The 22,100-nt window shown below is 48.7% G+C and overlaps 1 protein-coding gene across 1 annotated transcript in view; it reads right to left on the reverse strand.

Annotated features, from left to right (window-relative positions):
- LOC147635180 (mitochondrial 28S ribosomal protein S29-like protein) overlaps positions 1–22,100 on the reverse strand; it is a 71,182-nt gene that overhangs the window by 49,080 nt on the left and 2 nt on the right. The window contains exons 1-2 of the mRNA XM_086802381.1: positions 21,375–22,100; positions 21,015–21,250 (exon numbers count right to left, since the gene is read on the reverse strand). The exon at positions 21,375–22,100 is cut by the window's right edge and continues 2 nt beyond it. Of these exons, the coding sequence (XP_086658507.1) occupies positions 21,015–21,250; positions 21,375–21,988 (850 nt within the window). The 5' untranslated portion in view covers positions 21,989–22,100. The remainder of the gene's footprint in view (positions 1–21,014; positions 21,251–21,374) is intronic.

Consider the following 22,100-nt stretch of genomic DNA (forward strand, 5'->3'; position numbering starts at 1 on the left):
ACCCTATGACTCTCAATGTATTGCTACTGTCGGGGTGCCATCAATCTCTGGCATGTGAATCCTACGGCCTAGCCACACTGTGTATGCGAAAAAGGGGGCATCCAAAGTCTCCTCCCGATCAGCATGATCACGCCAAGTCCACTCTCTCGAGTCCTACTGGAGGCAAAAGGTCTGCTCTCCCATATCCATAGCCGCCAAAATCTCTCCCTAGCCACCTTGGCCGACGGGGGGTCTATGTGCCACTCACGTGCCTAAAATCCAATCACCCTCACCCGCTGTCACGTGCATCCACCGAAATCCTCCAAGGAGATCTCTCTAATCTACCATGGGGACCAATAGAAAAAGGAGCAAACCATTGCTCCTCATCCACTCCATGGACTGCCAAAAGAATATCATGCCTAGTAAACACGCCTTGCCACAATGGGGGTCGGGTCTGGGATAGGTGTCAACCACTCCTGAGGAATATAAGAGTCGATGTCACTACTGAGCCTGTCTCTTACCCGAATCCCTACCAGGCCTCTCTCTTGAATCCGGGGGTAACAGCCTGTGTGCAAGCCAACTCCAAGGGTCCTGGCATGTCATATGCTCAACGTGCCGCATGATACATGAGGTCAGGCCCCCAACATATGGCCCATAGGGTAAACGATCAAGGGACTCCGGATCAATGGCTGCCGAAGACGCTGTGAGCTACCAGAGCTAGCTGCCTGCCTAAGGGCCGGCCTGAGGTGATCCCAAGCTCAGAGTACACTGGCTGCAAATCTCTCCTCAAAAGTTGGGCTAAGTCTACGGGCCCCCATCTCAATGAAGATCCATCTGATACTCTGCGGCCCCCATCTCAATGAAGATCCATCTGATACTCTGCGGCCAAGGGCCCTCTAGACTCAGGGTGCAGGCTGAAATCCGGGCCAAGAGGAAGTCCTTCAAGGCTCACCACCGGGAGTCCTCTAACAATCAGCTTGCCCACAAAGGCGCGGCTCTGAATGGCAAGGTCAATGATGCCTAGGCCCCCTCTACGTCGTGGCTCAATGATCACTCTCCATGCCACCTTGGCCTTGGCAGGCCTTCTTCACACTACCGGCCCACAAGAAGTTCCGGATCAACCATTGTACCTGACCAATACATGATTGGGAGAAGGCCAACAAGAAGTGATGTACCACATGGTGGCAAGAACCTGGTTCGCCACCACCACTCTACCAGCTAGGGAGAGCCTCGTAGAACTCCAGTACAAAAGCTTCTTCTGAATGCTCAGAAGAAGAGGGCGAGCTACTACTCCGGAGAGATATCGATGCCCACCTGACATCCAAGATAGCAGACTGGAGTGCCCCTCGGAATCCACTGGAAAGACTCAACCTCGGCCAAAGTCAGGGCGGGTGTAGGGCCTACCCAGAAACCACATGACTTGTGCCAGTTGATCTGTGCTCCTAATGCGCAACAAAGAATCTTGATCGCCAGAGATTCCCACGTCTCTTGATAGGTAAGCTGCTTGTTATCAGGAAACTCGAAGTCGAGAAGCTCATCCTAAGTACGGATGGGGAGACACATCCCTGGAGCCCCGTCTCCTAAGCTGAGGGAAAATTGCTCATGGCCTCGGGGACGAATAGGAAAAGGTAAAGTGCCAGAGGATAGCCCTGTTGAACAGAGCGAGAAAGGGAAAATTTGCCGCCACAGGCTCCCTGCATGAGAACTTGACGGTGAGAGGCTAAGTAAAGTCCTAAAGCACCACGAATCCACTCCATCCAGCTCATCGTACCCTCCAAAAAGCTCCAATCAACCCTATCATAAGCTTTCCTCAAAGTCTAGGAGTAGCACTATGAGGTCCTGCTACCGCATCCTGGCCGAAAGCCGCGCCTCCCAGAAGGTGAAGATGTTGTCTAAAAAGCTCCGATCCTAAACAAAACCTGTCTGAGTGTCATGGATCAAGTCGCGGAGGAAAGGCTGAAGTCTCCTGCTGATGGCCTTGGCCAAGATCTTGTAGGCGGTCCCAAGAAGGTGATGGGTCTCCACTGGCCGGATCTCCAATCTATCACCACCCTGTTAGAATTTGTGCATCTCAATGTTTTGGGGATCTACCATTTATTTGGTATTTTATCTATTTTCCTCCTATTTATTTTGTCCAAGGCTAGTCGGCCAGCCCTAGTGTCATGGCCCTGTGAAAATGGAAAGTACAAGTGTGGCATGGTGGTTGCAGAGTCAGAATATTTTATGATTCACAGGGGGGTGCTCGGACAGAGTTTAAGATGTGTGGACATCCCTAGGTGTGAAGGGGGGAACTAGAAACATTAAACTTTAATGTTTATTAAAGTTTGCCCCTAGGCCTTAGTGGCCCTAGGGAACTTATTAAAGTTTGGGGCCCTAGGGATTATTTTGGGGAAGAGGGCCACTTTTGGAGTGTTCTCTCTCTTCTCTCTCTCTCTCTTCCCTTTTTGGGAGTCAGTGGAGCAAAAGGGACACTCAAGCGTGGAAAAGCACAGGGAAGCTGCAGGCGGCTGCTGTAGCGTGTGTTTCTGCTGCTGTTTTTCTGTGAACTGTGTGTTGAAGAAGGCTGTACAACAGCCGTAACACCTCTGTACGACTGCTGTACTGTTGCTACAGCGGCGTCGAACTGTGGAACAGAGGCTGCCACAGCAGGCACTGTCAACAGGTGATAGCAGTTCAGGTACAGGCCGTACAGCCCTGTACGACAGCCGTACAGTGTACGGACAGGGCTGACGCAAGTTTTTCTGAGTGGAGTTGCTGCAGGCGGCGCTTGTCAGGTTGCTGGACAGACCTGATTACATCTGATTCAGGTTGGTACAAGAGTGGACAGCAGGCTGATTGTGCAAGTACAACTCTTGGCACGTATCCCGAGGTGGTACAGACGAGTACGGGGCTGTTTTTCAGATCTGTACATTCACAGGATAGCATAAGAGTGATCATCAGGAGGAGGGTACAGGCAAGTACAAGCACATGTGTGAAGCAGGGTGTGTGATACAAGTGCCTGCAAGTACAGATTGGTGCTGTTGCTTCCTCCAGTGCTGTTTCACGAGCTGAATTTGGTAAGCTCCGTTTCTGTTCATCTATCTCTCTTTCTACTGCTTGATGTCTGTTGCAGATATGAGTTATCTGGCCCCTTGTGAGAGGAGGGGTATGGCAGATTGACAAGGGTTGAGACAGAGTTTGGACAGCACATGTATGTTTGAGCTGAGATGATGTATCATGCACTTGAGTTATGCCAGATGTATGCCCATGGCTGGCCTGCTTAGTGATATTAGCTGATCAGAGGGAGGCACAGTGTGTTATTTGGAGACACAGATCTGGTGCATAGATCCTCTGTGCTAAGAAGGATTTGTGGGCCGTCAGATCGGATATACAGGTGTAAACTTTTGGCTGATCTTTGTGTTGTACTCAGCCATTCATTTTATTATAATTGAATAAAGAAATACCGCAAGGGGCGCCAAGCTTGGGGCCAACAGGTGTCGCTGTATTTTCACATTTGGGCACTCTAGCTCCAATCTGCTTTGTTTTCACTTCTAGACTACTAGTGGACGGGTGATTGCTAATCTACCGCACTCTGGTTTCTATCAGGCCGGTTTCACCTAGAGGCAGTCGGCCAGGTCCCTACTGCACTACATAAGGAGTTCCCAATTATTCACTCATTCATCCATTTCCCTTGCACATAGTTCAACACTCAGTTGCTGGCCATTGCCATTCTAAAGCTTTACTCCTGTTATAAAAGGTGATCTTGTCCAACTCTCTCATTCTCCTTTGCACTCTCTCATATGTTAACTGTTTATGCTTCCGCCTATGCTATCTCCTTCATGGTATCATTCGCTTAGGTCCAAACTGCTCCAAGATCTGCAAATCTGCCCGCCGTCACATCTTTGCCTTGCGTTTTCTGCCCTATCTCCTCTTGGCTGAAGATCAGCCCCAAACAGTGGCTGCGTTTTCACACATTGCTGCGTTTTCTGGTCCAGCCAGCCCTTCTTGCTGCCGGCCAGTTTGTTGGCTGCGTTTCTCCTACAAGGCAAGCTGCCTGGTTTTCTGGCTGCGTTTTCTTCTACAGAGGCAAAAGGTGGAGTTGTGGCTGTGTTTTCTGCACCACCATCTGTTTTTTAGTGAGTTCTCTGCATTTGGTGCTGCCAGACAAGTGGCCCTACGTTGTCTTCTTCCTCCACGAGTCCCTGCCCTTCCAGTAGGCGGTTTCCGATGCATCTTGGACTGTTTTGCTGCTGTCCGCCGCCTCCTCTCTACGGTTTGATAGGGGGCTGATTGTTCTTGGTGCCTCGCTTCATTGGAAAGCACTTGAGAGAACTGTTTGAGAGCTGAGATTTGTTCTTTGCTACTGTGGATATGGCACCCCCCTATAAGAACAAAGATGACAAGTTGAAAGGACCCAACTACGCTCATTGGAAGCTTCAAATGCGGGTCTGGTTCATCCACAAGGGTTTGTGGGACCTTGTTCAGAGTACTGAAAGAAAGTCAAAGCGTCTCAAAACTCTAGGCAATGGACTCAAGATCAAGAGGATGAATTTGCTGTGGAATTACAAGACTGGCAGAATCAGGACTCGAGGGCGCATTCTGTGCTTGTGCGGACCATCACGGAAGAGGTCTCACCAGCAGTGCAAACTCTCACCAGTGCTCATCAGGTATGGTCAAAATTGTAGGATCTCTTTGCACGAGATTCATCGATGAGGGCAGTTACCTTGCAGGGGCAGCTCTACGGCTTGTTATTTCCTGAAAACAATTCCATGCAGTCTTTTCTCATGAAGGCCAAGGTTATCCATAACCAGTTACTGGCTATGGGTGCTACTTTGTCCTCTTCTCAGCTAGCTACTCTTATCCTCACCAAGCTTCCTCCGGACTATGATGTGGTTTCTCAATCTTTGCAGTGCCAGGTCACATCCACTCAGTTGGATTTTGACGATCTTGGCTCCCTAATTTTGGAGGAAGAGTCCATCCTCGTCTCACAAGGTAAGTTGAAGGTGTCAGTCAACAGTTCTGACCAGGCACTTTCTTCAGTTCAAAAGAAAGATCGCAGTCACTGCTTCTCTTGCGGGAAAAGAGGACATCTGTCCAAGGATTGTTTGTCCAAGAAGAAGGACAAGACCAAGGGCAAGGCTTCATCTCAGAGAAAAGACAAAGACACGACACAGGATAGTGATACAGATTCTAGTACCACTTCTAGGGCTCCCAAGGCAGTTCAACTTAGGAGACCCCAGATGGGGTGCTTCTCTAGTACACATGCAGTTTCCCCCCATGTGCTTCCAGCGAGAAGAGGCTTGTGGGCGGCAGAGGGGGCTGATTACAGCTCCACCTACTGGTGCATGGGGACTCTGATTCGGAGTTCCAAGCATTAGACATCTGGCAAGACATGGTTATCTTTGGTACAGTAGGGATTATGAACTGGATCTGTTCCAAGTTCATTGTTCGAGGCTTTTGGGACGTGATGTGTTCCGTCCACTCTTGGGGATTATGGGCGCGGTGTGTCCAACAACTCATCATCTATTTTAAGAGTTCACTGCACACTTGTGTGGGAATTCGTGGCCAAGCAAAGTTCCTTGCTGTTTGTGTGGTAGCATCTTGTTTTGAGGAAACAGGTTGGTGGATGCTCTCTCCGAGGTGATTCCAATATTCACAGTGCTGGAGGGTCCATGGTTGCATCTCCCTCGACTTATCTTCTTCTCGACCCTTGCACACTAAGAGCTGTAGAGGGGGTGTTAGAATTTGTGCATCTCATTGTTTTGGGGATCTACCATTTATTTGGTATTTTATCTATTTTCTCCTATTTATTTTGTCCACAGCCAGTCAGCCAAGTCCCTACTGCACTATATAAGGAGTTCCCAATTATTCACTCATTCATCCATTTCCCTTGCACATAGTTCAACACTCAGTTGCTGGCCATTGCCATTGTAAAGCTTTAGTGCTGTTATAAAAGGTGATCTTGTCCAACTCTCTCATTCTCCTTTGCACTCTCTCATATGTTTATTGTTTATGCTTCCGCCTGTGCTATCTCCTTCACACCCTCCTTAGGAATCAAGTGTATCAAACCCTCTGAAAGCCTCTCTGGCATGGCACCTGTGGTCATAATCTCATTGAAGGCAGCTCGAAGGCCGCCTTCCATGAGGTCCCAGTGGCGAAGAAAGAAGGAAACCGGAAGCCCATCTGACCCCAAGCATTTGCCCCTAGGAAGAGCCGTCAATGCCTCCACCACCTCCTTTGCAATGAAGGAAGTCAATAATAAGGACTGAAGAGCGTCGCGGGGGCGGGGGGAGGGGGGAGGGGGGCGTAATTGGCATCTTGGCGAGCACTACTTTTTCAGATCACGCTCTGATTATTCTGTACTTAGAGGACCCCTGGAGACAGAACAGCCTTATGCACGACCCCGATATCTGTAGCAGGATAGAGCAGATATGGACGGGATTGGATTTTATTTCAGGCTCTACCGTGTGCACCTTGGATGTGGGCCTTGGTGAGATCAACAATTTTATGCAAGAGGCAACTCGCAGCAAATTGGAGGGATTTCGTGAGCAAGAGAGGAGTCTGAGGAGGGGTCTTGCTTCTCTTCAACGGCTTCAAGAGAGTTTTCCCAATAGCCCTTGGATTGAGAGTCAGCTTGCTGCAACCCGTACGGAGATCAGATTCATCAAGGAGAGGAGGGTGGAGTACAAGTACCACGCTAGAGCTTCCTTTTGGACCCAGGCCCGCGATAAGAGTCATGGGGGACTTCTTTGAGATAGTCGATCCCCAAAGGAGGAGAGATGGTAGTCGCAGGTTGCGCGGCCAGGATGGAGCTATCGTTTCTGACCCCCCCCATGTGAGAGCCATCGCCACTGATTTTTTCCGATCTCTCCTCACAGGTGCCCCATTATTACCACAGGTGATGGACGTGCAAAGGAGGGTCTGGCGGCACACAAGAGAGGTGGCCGCAAGCCCACTCATCCACATAAAACCTGTCAAGTCGAGAGAGGTTGGGCCGGTGCTTCTATCAGACCACGAGAAGCACAAGCTCCCAGGGCTGTGCCCAAACTCTAGAAGATGCCAATGATCCTCTCCCCCGAGTGCCAGTATCAACTCCTCCCAGGCAGAGTACTTTGCGCCTAAGACTGTGGCCGTGCCTCCTCCGAGTATGTCCTATGCTGCCTCAATCATGTTAAAGTCTCCACCCATACACCAAAAGTCAGCCTGAGGAAGGGCCTGATAGACTGTAATCCAAAAGATGGCTCTACTTGCTGCTGCTGCGTTGGGGGCATAAACATTGAGGAAGCCCACGCAATCCTCTCCAATCAAAATGGCAATCCTCTCCAATCAAAATGGTAGCCCACTATGCTCGCCCAAAGACTATGACACCTAAGCCTGTCATCACTGCCAGCAAGAGCTGCTCATTGACAGAAATACAAACTCCTCCCTGTGTCCCCCAGGGCCCAAAAGAGGGAGACCAAAAAGTGTGCTTGTTGCCTGGTAAAATCTTCCCGCATCGGTAGATACGCCTCTCGAAAGGTGGTGCTTCTAGAGGAAAAGAATGACGATGGGTCCCCCAATTGTAGCTCTGTGAAGCTCTCCTTTGAGGACACCTTGCCTCTGAAAGCACTGAGTGCCCCCCTCCCCCAAAACCCTAAATGTTCGATGACACTGTCCACATATCAATCTCTATGGGAGGCGGAACTATCGGAACTTCCCTCCACTCGAAGAGTCTTGGACATGGATTTAGATGGGGAATAATCACAATTAATCCTGTGGTGAAGGTGCGCCAAATGGGCACGAATCCTGTCCTCCATGTGTCACCACTCTGTTCGAGCGCGAGAGTAGGCATACTCTGAACTCCATCGATCACAATGGAGGAATCTGTAAGAAGGGGAGAGGGGTACTGCAACTAAGATATGCAGGAATACAAGAAGTACCACCTCCACACTGGAGGCCACCACCTCCCTGTCTTGGTCTCTATGGCTTGAGCCTCCAAGCTCCATCCTAGCTAAGGGCCAAAGGTGTGTGTGAGCACATAGGTGATGCGAAGATTGTGAAGATGGTGTGAAAGCTCAACTGCCTGCCCCTAGATGGCGGCAGCCACCAACTCCAAGTCCCACTCCGTCTCCGGAGCTGCACTCCAAGGAAAGGAGAAGATCATCACGCCACTCTCTAGCGTAGAAGGTCTGGAGTGATAAAACACCACACATATCCGAATGGGAGCAACTATCTCCTCAAAAAAATATGTCCCTTCAACCAGAAGACATCGGAAGAAATTGTCTTGGGGGACCCACCTAGGACTCTGGCGAGAGAGCCCTCACTGGGGAAGCGGCGATGGTCATCTCTACCAGCTCCGAGAATCGATGAATCAAGCGGCAAACGGAGCTCGCCAGCTGCCTCTGCTCTGGGTTGGGCGCTGCTGTGTTAGAATTGTGCATCTCATTGTATTTGGGCAAAGCCTATTTATTGGGCATTTTATGTAATTTCTCCTTGATTTATGAAGTCGTGGGCAGTTGGCCTCTCCCTAGAGGAGTCGGCCAGTTCACTCATGCACTATATAAGGAGGCCTCCATTTTCTCACTTTCTTATCCATTCCTTGCACAAGTTCTTCAAACTCTTGCTGGCTAATTGCCATTGTAAAGCTTCAAGCCAATATAAAAGGTGATCTGTCCACAAGCTCTCTCTACTCTCTCTCTTGTTCATTTTCTGCTTCCACCTGTGCATTCTCCAACATGGTATCACTCGCTTAGGTTCAGGCTGCTCCATCTCTGCAATTTGCTCGCATTTTCTTCCATACCTCCTTCCGGCTGCAGATCAGTTCCAAACAGTGGCTGCGTTTCACTATTCTGCTGCGTTTTCTTATTCAGGCCTTGCGTTTTCTTCCATACCTCCTTCCGGCTGCAGATCAATCCCAAACGGTGGCTGCCTTTCACTATTCTGCTGCATTTTCTTATTCGGCCAGCCCTCTTCCTGCTGTCGACCAGCCTTACAGGCTGCATTTTGTCCTACACAGGCAAGTTCTTGGAGTATTGGCTGTGTTTTCTGCTCCAGCATCAGTTGTTGGTGAGTTCTTTTGCATGTGGTGTTGCCAGACAAGTGGCACTACTTCTCCTTCTTCCACGAGTCCATGCCCTTCCGGTAGGAGATTCCCAACGGTTCTTGGATTGTTTTGCTGCTGTCCAGCCTATCTCTCAGATTTGAGAGGGGGTTGATTGGTTCTAGAGCCTCACTTCGTTGGAAAGCACTTGAGAGAAGTCTTGGAGAGTTGAGTTTTGTGTTTCTTGTTGCTGTGGATATGGCTCCCCCCCTGTACGATCAAGGATGACAAGTTGAAAGGACCCAACTATGCCCATTGGAAGCTTCAAATGCGGATCTGGTTCATCCACAACGGTTTGTGAGAGGAAGCCCAAGCGTCCTCAGAACTCTAGGAGGTGGACTCAAGATCAAGAGGATAAATTCGTTGTGGAATTACAAGACTAGGAGAATCCGGACTCGAAGGCGCATTCAGTGCTTGTGCGAACCATCACAGAGGAGGTCTCACCGGCCATGCAAATTCTCACCAGTGCTCATCAGGTATGGTCTAAATTGGAGGATCTCTTAGCTCGAGATTCGTCGATGAGGGCAATTACCTTGCAAGGGCAGCTCTACGGTTTATTATTCCCCGAAGACAGTTCCATGCAATCATTTTTTTTTCTCCGGAAAACATTTCTATATTTATATAAAAGTTGCAATATGTACATAGAGCAGCTCAGCTCCAGAATCACCGCCTCAATCGTAATCACATAAAGAAGCGAAACTGAGAAGAAGACATACCATTGGAAGGCCAAGGTTATCCATGACCAATTACTGGCTATGGGTGCTGCTTTGTCCTCTGCTCAGCTGGCTGCACTTGTCCTCACCAAGCTTCCCCCGGACTATGATGTGATTTCTCGATCGTTGCGGTGCCACGTCACATCCACTCAGTTGGATTTTGATGATCTTAGCTCCCTACTATTGGAGAAAGAGTCCGTCCTCGTCTCACAGGGTAAGTTGAAGGTGTCAGTCAACAATTCTAACCAGGCACTTTCCTCAATTCAAAAGAAAGATTGGAGTCGCTGCTTCTCTTGTGGGAAAAAAGGACATCTGTCCAAGAATTGTTTGTCCAAGAAGGACAAGACCAAAGGCAAGGCTTCATCTCAGAGAAAGGGCAAAGACACGACACGACAATGATACAGATTCCGGTACCACTTCTAGGACTCCCAGGGCGCTTCTGGCTCAGAACCCAGATGGTGTACTTCTCTAGTACACATGCAATTCCCCCCCATGTGCTTCCAACCAGAGAAGGCTTGTGGGCGGGAGAGGGGGCTGATTGCAGCTCCACTTTCTGGTGCATGGGGACCGTGATTCGGAGCTCCAAGCATTAGACATCTGGCAGGACATGGTTATCTTTTGTGTAGCAGAGATTATGAACTGGATCTGTTCCGAGTTCATTGTTCGAGGCTTTTGGGACATGATGCGTTTTCCATCCACTATTGGGGATTATGGGCACGGTGTGTCTAGCAGCTCATCATCTATTCTTGGAGTTCATTGCACACTTGTGTGGGAATTCGTAGCCAAGCAAAGTTCCTTGCTGTTCGAGGTGGCATTTTGTTTCAAGGAAATAGGTTGGCGGGTGCTCTCTCTGAGGTGATTCCAGTATTTGTGGTGCTAGAGGGTCCATGGTTGCATCTTCATCGCCTTTATCTTCTTCGGACTCTTGCACACTCTGAGCTGCAGAGGGGGTGTTAGAATTGTGCATCTCAGTGTATTTGGTTAGAGCCTATTTATTGGGCATTTTATGTAATTTCTCCTTGATTTATGAAGTCGTGGGCAGTTGGCCAATTCACTCAAGCACTTTATAAGGAGGCCTCGCATTTCTCACTTTCTTATCCATTCCTTGCACAAGTTCTTCAAACTCTTGCTGGCTAATTGCCATTGTAAAGCTTCAAGCTAATATAAAAGGTGATCTTGTCCACAAGCTCTCTCTACTCTCTCTCTTGTTCATTTTCAGCTTCCGCCTGTGCATTCTCCAACATGCTGGAGGGCGACATGAGTGCTCTAGAGAGGCGGAGGGATGGGGGGAGTGCATGCTTAGAGGAAGAGGACAGGGCAGAGGGGACTGTTGCGGGAAGAGTTGGAGGCGAGAATGGAGGAGGAGGAGGAGGGGGAGGGGGGGGTGGAGGAAGAGGGGGGAGGGGGTGGGGGTGGGGGTGGGGGGGGGTGCGGAGAGGAAGAAGAAGGGAGTGGCTGGCGAAGAGGGAGGCTGTTGGGAGGGGTGTTAGAATCGTACATCTCAGTGTTCTGGGGCCTTTAACAATTATCTAGCATTTTATTGTATTTCTCCTATTTATTTGTCTTGTGAGCAGTCGACCAGTCCTAGACGCAGTAGGCCAGCTCACTCATGCACCATATAAGGAGTTCCCCATTATTCACTCCTTCATCCATTTCCCTTGCACATAGTTCAACATCCAGTTGCTGGCCATTGCCATTGTAAAGCTTTACTGCTGTTATACAAGGTGATCTTGTCCAACTCTCTCATTCTCCTTTGCTCTCTCTCATATGTTTATTGTTTATGGTCCCGCACGTGCTATCTCCTTCATGGTATCATACACTTAGGTCCAGCCTGCTCCAAACTCTGCAAATCTGCCCACCTTTCCCTCTTTTTGCTATGCGTTTTTCTCCACATCTCTCCCGGCTGCAGATCTCTGACAAGAAGTGGCTGCGTTTCCCAACAGTGCTGCGTTTTCAGGTCCAACCAGCCGGCTGTTTGCTGCCGGCCAGTTTTGGTGGCTACGTTTTCTCCTACAGAGGCAATCCGGCCAGTTCACTTGGCTGCGTTTTCTTCTACAGAGGCAAGAGGTGGAGTTGTGGCTGTGTTTTCTGCACCGGCATCTACTTTTTGGTGAGTTCTTTGCATTTGGTGCTGCCAGACAAGTGGCCCTACATTGTCTTCTTCCTCCACGAGTCCCTGCCTTTCCGGTAGGCGGTTCCTGGTGGATCTTGGACTGTTTTGCTGCTGTCCCGCCTCTTTCTCTCTACAGTTTGAGAGGGGGCTGATTGTTCCTGGTGCCTCGCTTCGTTGGTAAGCACTTGAGAGAAGTGTTTGAGAGCTGAGATTTGTTCTTTGCTGCTGTGGATATGGCTCCCCCCTGTACGACTATTTATTTGTCTTGTGAGCAGTCGGCCAGCTCACTCATGCACTATATAAGGAGTTCCCCATTATTCACTCCTTCATCCATTTCCCTTGCACATAGTTCAACATCCAGTTGCTGGCCATTGCCATTGTAAAGCTTTACTGCTGCTGTTATAAAAGGTGATCTTGTCCAACTCTCTCATTCTCCTTTGCACTCTCTCATATGTTTACTGTTTATGCTTCCGCCTGTGCTATCTCCTTCAAAGGGCTCATCGAGGGTTTAAAGGGTCCAACTAGCCTCACTGAACGTTGAGAGCAAGAGGAGAAGTCTCAGTGGGGAAAATCTTGGCGGGGGAGCGGCTGCCGAACCGGAGGGGCCCTCGTCGTGGCATTGGGGGGGGGGGCACCGCCGACGGGTGGGTGCTGTGATTAACGCTCGAAACAGTTCTCTGACAGAACTGAATCCTCCTGTACTCTACTAGCCTGGCGCGCGCAACGACGGCGGTGCTCAGCTCTGGTAGTCGGGTGACCGCCTGGGCGTAGGTCAACGGTCCACCACTCTCTGACAACAGGGTCATCCACGGTCCGATCATGGTGCTCCATTGCCCAAGAGCTTGCCTCTCTCTCTATCCCCCGGTGAGGATCTGAACGGGGACCGAGGGGAAGGGAACCACCGGCGGTGGTCTCCTGGACTGGCGTCCAGGGCAAGCTCTAGCAAGGTGGCCCATCTGCCTGCAAATGAAACATTGGCCCAGAAGTCTTGAGTACTCCACTCACTGAATGATGGGGTTGCACTAAAGGCATGGGATAGATATGACATGAGACACTGTCTCAAGTGAGGCAATACAAATGCGAAGGGATGGAATCCCGACCATCCGTGCGAGAGACGAGGCAGCAATTGAGGGGGGGGGGGGGGGTATTCCATCACTCTCCCATGGCTCCACCGATCAATCAGGAGAAGAGGAAGATATTCCTTCCTAAGGCCTGGGAAGCAAACTGTCACTGGGAAGCCCAACACGCCAGCCAGAGCGTCAGACATGGGGTCGAAGCCGTGCTGCCACCGTGCAAAGAAGGCCTAGGCCGTACGCAGTGAAACAACGCTCAGCTGCATGACTCAATCCGACACCGCTGGTGAGTCGAACTCAACCTGGTAGTAGCCACGATGAATGTCTATGATCTTTGCAAACCCACTGATGAGGTTCGCCTGCAAAAGATCTCTGAGTTGTCCGCACGCAGGGCTGCTACCAGCAATCTTGCACACCAGAGTGGAGGCCTCTAATGATGCAACAGCCGTAGCAAGGAGCCGAAGATCCACTTCACAGAAAGATAAGCAAGTTACGGCAGCCTTGGTCGGGGTTGACGAAGCGGCTGCCATGGAGTCCTCCTAAGGGTGAAGACCAAAAAATGCCGAGACTTGCCGAATTGAGAACGTCCCAAGAACTGAGAAAGCTGCCTATAGAAGACAGAGGGGGAAAAGAAATCGGAGGAGAGGCAACAGAGGAGGAAAGGGAGAGACACTGGAGGGGGGACGGATGGCAAGAGAAGAGAGAAAGAGGGGGGAGGGGGGCCGCAAGCGGGGAACAGGGCAAAGAGGGGGCTGGGGCAGTGCGGACGAGGGGAAGCGAGTGGGAAAAGGGAGGGCGGGGGGGGGGGCGCAAGTGGGGAACAGGGCAAAAGGGGGCTGGGGCAGTGCGGACGAGGGGAAGCGAGTGGGAAAGGGAAGGGGGGGGGAGGGGGAAAGGGAGGGCGGCGCAGGCGGAAACAGGGGGGGAGGCGGCAGAGAAAGGGGGGGGGGGGGGACGCAGAAAAAGGCGAGGCAGCGAAGGGCCCAGGTGGGGGCAGAAACACAGAAGGCAGAAGGGAGTGATGGCGAGGGCAGCACTGATCAAGGGGGAGCAGCTCGCAGCTCAGCTACGACGATCACTCGTAAAAAAATTTCCCTTAGCCTTTTTAGCAACTCATGGAGCTATTTTGTGTGGGTAGCTCTTACATTAAATGGAGATGAACTTCTCTTATCATAGGCTAAATTTATGTGGTTACCTAGTTAGTGAGATGAAATTCTCTTCGCATAGGCTAAATTTATTTGGTAACCTAACTTCTTTTACCTAAATTTATGTGGTAACCTGGCCATTAAACCCTATTGGTTTAAATAAGTTGGCCAATGTCATACAGTGGTTAAACTTTGATGGTATCACTGCCACTAGTTGAGAAATGGCATGTAAGGTGATGACACATGCTCTAATGCAGTTTGTATGATGTTTATCCTGAATTTTTCAATGTGTTGATTCCACTGAACTTTTCCAAAAGACTAGCATTATGAGTGTCATTTTTGCTCATGCAATGCCCTCAAGCACTAGCAAACCACCCACACAAAAGACTGGTGTGGGTGAGCTAGCTCTTACAGGCATTCCCTGGAGCACTATGAGAAAAAAAAATGCCTGAATTATTGATGATACGTCAAAGCTCTGATACCACTGTGACATGCCGAAAAGCTTGGAGATAGAATCGGTTACAACTTACTCGGTTAGAGCAGAATTCAGCATTGATAAATTGCAATTTGCACACAATAAAGGGAAAGAGAGAGAGACAGAAGGCAGTACACCAGATTGCGTCCCAAATAATTTTCTGAAGCGCCCCCACCGTGAAGGTGTATTTTCTTTATTGCTGAATGTGTATAGACTAACCTGTGGACTGAGAATCAGCCCTTGGACTAACCAAAACATGATGTGCAGAACACCCATGTAGGGGGCTGACCTCGCCACCTTCTGCTGTACTGCTAGACAACACTTTGATGCCTGCATTTTCCTCATGGCAACCCCTACATGGAGAGATTTGTGGTCTGTACTGCTAGACAACACTTTGATGCCTGTGTTTTCCTCATGGCAACCCCTACATGGAGAGATTTGTGGTCAGTGCTGGTTGCCTGGGTTCAGGATCTTCTCCTTTGCATTCCCTTACATGTGGGCTGCGCAGGGCATGTGCACAAGGCTGCAGGTTCTGGCAAAGTGATCGGATGCATGGAATGAAGGCTGAAGCACCCTTATACAGTGAATATGGGGGTCAGATGCTACCCAACTGGTGTAGGGAGCTGGCCGACTTGAAAAGAGGACACAAAAGATGTGTTTTCACATGTGCCTCCCCAGAGATGGGCGCCTGTTTTTGGGCCCCTCTCTTGGCCTTCTATCTTTCCATTTGGCCTGGCTGATGGGCTGAAACCAGCCCATGGCCCCTCATCTGCGATGATCCCAAGAATGGTGTTGCTAGTTCCATGCCTCGTATGGGTGTCACACAGAGGTGATCACAAGTCCTAGACCTATGACACGGACAAGCACCCATTCTACCAGGCCGATCGGTGAGACGAGCACGATTCACATGTAAGCGAGACATGCACAACTCACCTTGACCTTCCTGTCGTGGCACACTAGCTGACATCACAAGGGGCTTGCACTTTTCTTGTATACTCATGTCAACAGCATCGGAGTGCAGGATGCATGTGACACACCTGGACCACCACCCCACGCATCCCATACCCTTATGGTACCGGCCTACGAAGTCAACAATCCGCTGATCCACATATAGGCTAGATCTTTAGGTCCTAGGCCGCAAACAAGACATTCAGCACTGGTTATGAACCACTTTTTTCACTTATATAGTGCCTTGCACTCCCCCAAGCTATGAGACTAAACCAACACCATGACTATGCCCTACAGCCCACCCTCTGAGGTGTCTAGCTAGAGCCATAATCTATGCCTTGCGTCGGTCCTCGATCCCCTCTCAAGAAGATGTGCACTTATGAGCCAATAACTCCTCCATATAGACTTGGGGCTAATAATAAAGCAAAAAAGCACACTTATTAATAGTTATACTTAAATATATGCTTTCACATAGACCCATGCCAGTAAGTGTTCATAAGTCACACATTCCATAAGCATCCCATTCTATACCGCTCTAGGTATAAGTCTAACCTCAAACTACACGCCAATCATTACAAGTAGGTGTGCAGGGCCCCCACTCATCCATCTGATGGAGCTACATATAGCAAAAAAGATGTGGAGTAATCCTTTGAGAAACTCTTTAGTCCTCTAAGTCCAATTTTCATAGTGTAAACTCCTCTCAACTAGCAACTCTAGAAAAATCATGTTCCTAGGACCTAAGTACTATGTCTTAAAAAACCAAGAATCCATTCTAGTTTTTTTTGAGACAGGTTAAATGGCCTTTTGAAATCTATACCCCTAAATTTGGATTATGAGATACTACCATGACCTTCTAGTAATTCCCCAAGTGAACAATTTAATATGCATCAAACTTAAGCTCTTTCTCAGAACCAAGCGGAAGACCTTTGCAAGTCTATGGTCACTCTAGCCAAATAGTCGAAAAAAGTTTAAAGCTAATAATTCAGTGATCCAATAATCTTTGGAGCAATAAGTTGAAATCCGTACACAAATATGATCGCACTCAACTTATAAATTGCATGCCAATTTTCACACACGGAAGATACACCTTTCCAATTGGACATACTCCCATTTACCATCTCAAAGTTTAACTTCAAGTGTCCGACTTACTTGCTCCTTTCGGCCTCTAAATTTCGAATGATCTACCAAATCCATGTTCAACCAAATGTTCAATTTCATGTAAACTCTCTTAGCTAAGAATTCATCCAATGGCACAGTGATCCATGTGTATGTAGGTCTACGAGGGTTAGATACCCTGTTGACAGGTTGAGATATAAAGGATATATAGCCCATCATTACGCTTAAATGGTCAAAGCAATTCAGGAGTCGGAGCCAATTTGTGCAGGCACTTGGAAATAAAAAATCGGAAGATGCCATGGATGAGAAACACTCTCACCAATAAATATAAGCCAAACGAGTTGGTAATGTCAAATGAACAAATTTACTAATTACAACAACTAAGCAAGATGAGATTAGGCACCAAATTCATCGTGGGACTGCACCTCACCCAACAAACATTATAAACAAGAGTCTAGCCAGAGTACCATCATTGGTCACCTCACCTATCTATATACAACACCACAAGTACCCCTGTCACATATCACTAATAACCACTCTCCAAGGTTCTAGCTAGAACTAGTCGATACTAGATAGAAATATTTAGTATTTGGTGTACCCAAGCCCTAGAAATTTACTCCCAAGAGTACCTCTAATTGGTCTAGATCGTCGCGCACTCCTAGATATCAAGCTTATGGGTTGTCATGAACATAAAGGAAAACCTTACTCCCACATGCCCCCTAGGTATGGGCAAATGCCCAAACGCCCACTGACAATTTCCCTTCCATCAAAAAAATTGAGTCAACTAAGTGACTCAATTGGGATTGCTACCCCATAGACCGAAAGCCAAATTATAACAAAAGAACTAATCATCCATAACAAAGACCTTAAATCAAGTCTCTACGAGAACTTACAAGCCCATCCAACTCATAGCATCCCCCATCGTGTTTGTAGATTTCTTATTAGGACAAAGTCCCACGATGGCTTCAATCAACACACCATTAAACCCCAAAGGTTAGAAACTGTGCTTTAAATCTAAAGGAAATATCTACATCTACCCACACCGCTTTCCTCCACACCATCTATCAGTCGATGGCTCTGAACCCGTCAAGGGTCGATTGATTCAACAATTCTATGATCGCACAGAGACGACCATCCCTTGCTCTCTGGTGTAAGTGCTCTTTCGTGAGTTCCCATGTGGCTCCTCTCAGATTATAGAGCACCACGTGGATTATGGTTTTTTCAAGTGTCTCTAGGTCAAGACAAGGGACTTCATGAAGGCGAACTCTCTTTGAACCTGTGTAATCGTGCATCACTCCCGACGCACATTGGGCCACCATCTTGACCTTTCTAAGCATGGCCTCCGAGCGGGAATGGGACAATTTGCTGATGGCTACCATTTCATGACGAGGTCATTTGCTTCTCCCAAAGCATTAGTGTTCTTCGCCTCATGGATGCTATTTGCCAAGCCTGGAGAGTCGTAAGGGTGAATCTTGGCTACTCCAACTACAACGATGCAAACGGTTCATTTGATGTGGCATTGGCTGTCCAATGGGATTTGGAGTGAGTATATCAGAGATGGTCGTGGGTCATAGAAAAACTCAAAATGCAATTTGGAAAATGGAAAGGAATGCAAGTCAACCTGGCATGAAAAATAGTGGTTTTAATCCCTGCAACCATATTCTTTCTCTCCTACTAGAGACCTGTTAGAAGTCATCTCCTGTCTATTTTTATACACCAGGGCCTTTGTTGTGGGTGTGCCCGCCCTTATGAGGTGTTTTCTCATTTTTCCCCACTCTCCGTATTTTTTTTCCATTTTTCTCCATTTTTCCATGGTGCGGATGGATGCCACATGTTGGCAGGAGCCCCTGGTGCTGGCCGACTGTACCTCATGTGCTCCTGGTGGCTGGCCGATTGCCTATGATGCAGTCGTGGTGGAGGTTTTGATGCTGGCCGACCTGTTTTGTACAGTCGTGGAGATATTTTTCTGCTAGCCGACTTGCTTTATGCAGTCGTGGAGAGCCCTCAAGCGCTGGCCGACTGCATCCATGGGGCATATAAATAGGCCCCATGTTCCTCACCATTTTCTCATTCAGTTTTGTACGGGATCTTGTGTATAGAGAAGAGTTTACACGCCTATCTCTCAGTGTTTCTTGTGCTGTCTATTTTTTGCACTCTACTTGCTCTTGTGGACCCAAGTTTGGTTATCATTTCCGCTGCGTATTTTGACATGGTATCAGAGCCTGAGGGTTGTGGTTTGCTCACTTTTTCTATTGGTCCCCATGGCAGATTAGAGAGATCCGAGTCCCCCTTGGAGGATTTCAATGGCTGCACCTTACAGAAGGTGAGGGTGATTGGATTCCCAACAGATGAGTGGCACATAGACCCCCTACCAGCCAAGGTGACCAGGGAGAGACTCTAGCAGCTATGGATTTGGGAGAGCCGACCTTTGATGCGTCTCCAGTGGGACCGGAGAGAGTGGACTTGGCGTGATCCTGCTCAACGAGAGGAGACTCTGGATGCCCCCTTTTTGCATACATAGCACGGCTAGGCCGCAAGATCCCGATGCCAACCCGGCAACAGTAGTAACATTCGCAGTCACATGGCCCCTCCCAACGTTTTCTCTCAGATTTTTGGAGAGGCTCTGGGACAATTTTCGGCCTCGAAAGATCACCCTCTTCCTTTGGAAGATGGCACACAAGAGCTTGGTGGTAGGCACGTGGTTGGCCATTGGAGGTCGACCAACAACTTACCCCAGGTGCGACCACCCTCACGAGTCTCAACGACACTATCTTTGGGATTGCTTGAAGGCTCAGCAAGTTTGGCAGCAGATTCTCCGCATCTTCACGATGGACATGACCTTGACCCGTATCATCACATGGGGCACTATCGCTCGGGCCACAGAGGCTAAGGTTGTCAGGGCTTATGATAAGGATGGTGGGGGGGGGAGTCCTTTAGGTCTCTCACCCCCGCATTTCGACAATACCAGTCATAGCACCATGAAATGACCACTGGAGACTGGGCTCATGTCAGATATGGGAGATTTGCAGTAGCATTGCAGCCTAGCACATATGGAGAGCCGGATGCAGCAAAGCCATCAAGGGTACCCACACTCTGCATGCGGAGTCCATCAAGAGCATTTGGCTCGACATCATTCATACCCTCTATGGTCAGTGGGGGAAGTTGTAGGGAGGTTCTGACCGCATGCAGAAGCAGCGGGGAGCTTTTGTGAGGCTCTCACGGCTTGGTCCTTTTCTCACCACTAGAGATGGTGATCCCACTTGGCATTACAAACCACCTGTGTGGTTATCCCCCCCCCCCCCCTCACCGCGGCGGCCGCTCCTCCTCCCCCTATATGAGATAGCCTTATCCTCATAGAGCGGCCAGCCGTAGGAGAAGTGCATCTTTCTCCACCTCTTGATTATTTGTTCCTCGCCCCGTACATGGAGGTGAGTTTGTATCTAGCCCTTCGCAGTTGTATCTAGTCCTTTGTGGCTGTTTTTTATTAACTAATAGACAGATCTTTTTCTCGGAAAAAAAAGTAAGACACGTTCATGAGCTTGGGTTGAGGGATGTCCTCCACAATTTAAATCCTACCAGCCTTCTTGATACTATCTGAGCCCTTCGCTGTTGTATCTAGTCCTTTGTGGCTGTTTTTTATTAACTAATAGACGGATCTTTTTCTTGGAAAAAAAAGTAAGACACGTTCATGAGCTTGGGTTGAGGGATGTCCTCCACAATTTAAATCCTACCAGCCTTCTTGATACTATCTGAAGGAAACCATCAACCACTAGAATGAGTGACCCCTCCATTACTAAAACAAGGTCTACTCATATCCAGCTTTTGTTAGGTAAAGCACGTTGTGCGTTAAAATGGCTTTTAGACATGACAGCATCTAGCTAGCCTGACATTAGATGTGAATGAACATGAGTCAACAATGCCACTAGTTGTAACTACTTAAGGAGGATAAAATTTGCTTCCATGGTGCAGAGCATTTGGCGAAACCAAACACGTGAACCTAACCAACACAGCTAACTTTTCACCCCACAAACCAAGCTTATATAGTGCCATCAAAACTCTTATTAAACATTGAAGCTTACAGGCTGGATTTACCCTACCCTACAATCCACCTGTAACCTGATATATTGCCCAGCATGCTTACCACTTTATTAGAGAAAATATTGGTATGCCCATTTTTCTAGTCAATATGCAGCATGATTTAGAAACTAAAAACTGGACAAGGTGAACAACTTGAGCAATCATGATTAAACTCAAAACTAACTGATAAAGTCATGAACATCGGGTTAAGGGTATGAATAAATGTGTGATCGTGCAAAAAATGCATTGTTGATTTTTTAGTTTTATAAAAAGGCTGATGAAAAACACAGACAGGAATAGAATTAGAATTAGCTTACACATGTAGGCGATTGGTTCAATTAGAGCCACCTCTTTCTTGCTGGCAATATCCACTGATTCCTGTGGACCAGAAGAAGTTGATTCTGTTGTCTTTTTCTTACTCATATATCTCAAGTGATTGACTAGCTTCAGGAACTGATTTCTTATTAGCAGAGCACTAGTGCCACTGATATCGAATTCCTTAATAAAACTATAAGGCAAACCTTCGCAGAAAAACCGGGCCTCGTCCTCCTTACTGCAGTGTAGAAGACAGAGAGACCGTAAACTTGAAGAGAAAGCAAGCACATGCATCTTAGGTGCAAGCCAGAACAAAACCAACCTCTTTGCAATCAAGGAATACACGGAAAACAGACACCGACCTCAAAGTGAAGAGTTTGTTAACATCACTAGCGGTGAGGTTGGCTAGGCTGGTTGCTTCAGTGAACTCTACTAGTACTCGGGGTGGCAAATCCTTGTCCATACCAAACACCTTCTTCCCCCTGATCCGAGACGGCGCTTGGGCCTCTCCCCTGCGATTCACTATTTCCTGCGCTTCTTGTTCAGGGTGTCCCTGCAACAAATTACGAGCTCCATGTCTAGGAGGCTCCGCCTCAGTATCCCGCCACTCCTCCAGATTCCACTCGTCCACCAGCCCGGATGAGCTGGCCAATATGGGATGACGCTCGCCCTCGCCCTCGCCCTCGCCCTCCAGAATCCATCCGTCTACCAGACATCTCAACTTATCCAGGGCTTCAGCCCTGCTCTCGTCCCCATCTTGACTACCCGAACAACTCCTCAGTTGGAGCTGTTGGAACGGAGGCAGAATCGGAAGGAAAGACACGCGCGGTTGATCCCCCTGCGACGCACTGTGCAAATCACGCACATGAAGCGCGAGACCGCCAAAAATATCGGTGGAACTGTGAACGGGGCTACAACGGCCTCTGGCCCTTGATCGAGCAGCAGCAGCTGCAGCCAGCCGTGCAAGGTGCCTCATGAGAGCTGGAGAATCAAAGCATTGACGCGCGGCACACAGAGCCCTAACGGAATGATGAGAAGGTTTATGCGTTACGACATTAGACCGCCAGTGTGGATTAAAACCCTATATG

Source organism: Cibotium barometz, chromosome 9, assembly GCF_041138505.1.
Source record: "Cibotium barometz isolate CiBa-2024 chromosome 9, ASM4113850v1, whole genome shotgun sequence".
Classification (NCBI taxonomy): domain Eukaryota; kingdom Viridiplantae; phylum Streptophyta; class Polypodiopsida; order Cyatheales; family Cibotiaceae; genus Cibotium; species Cibotium barometz.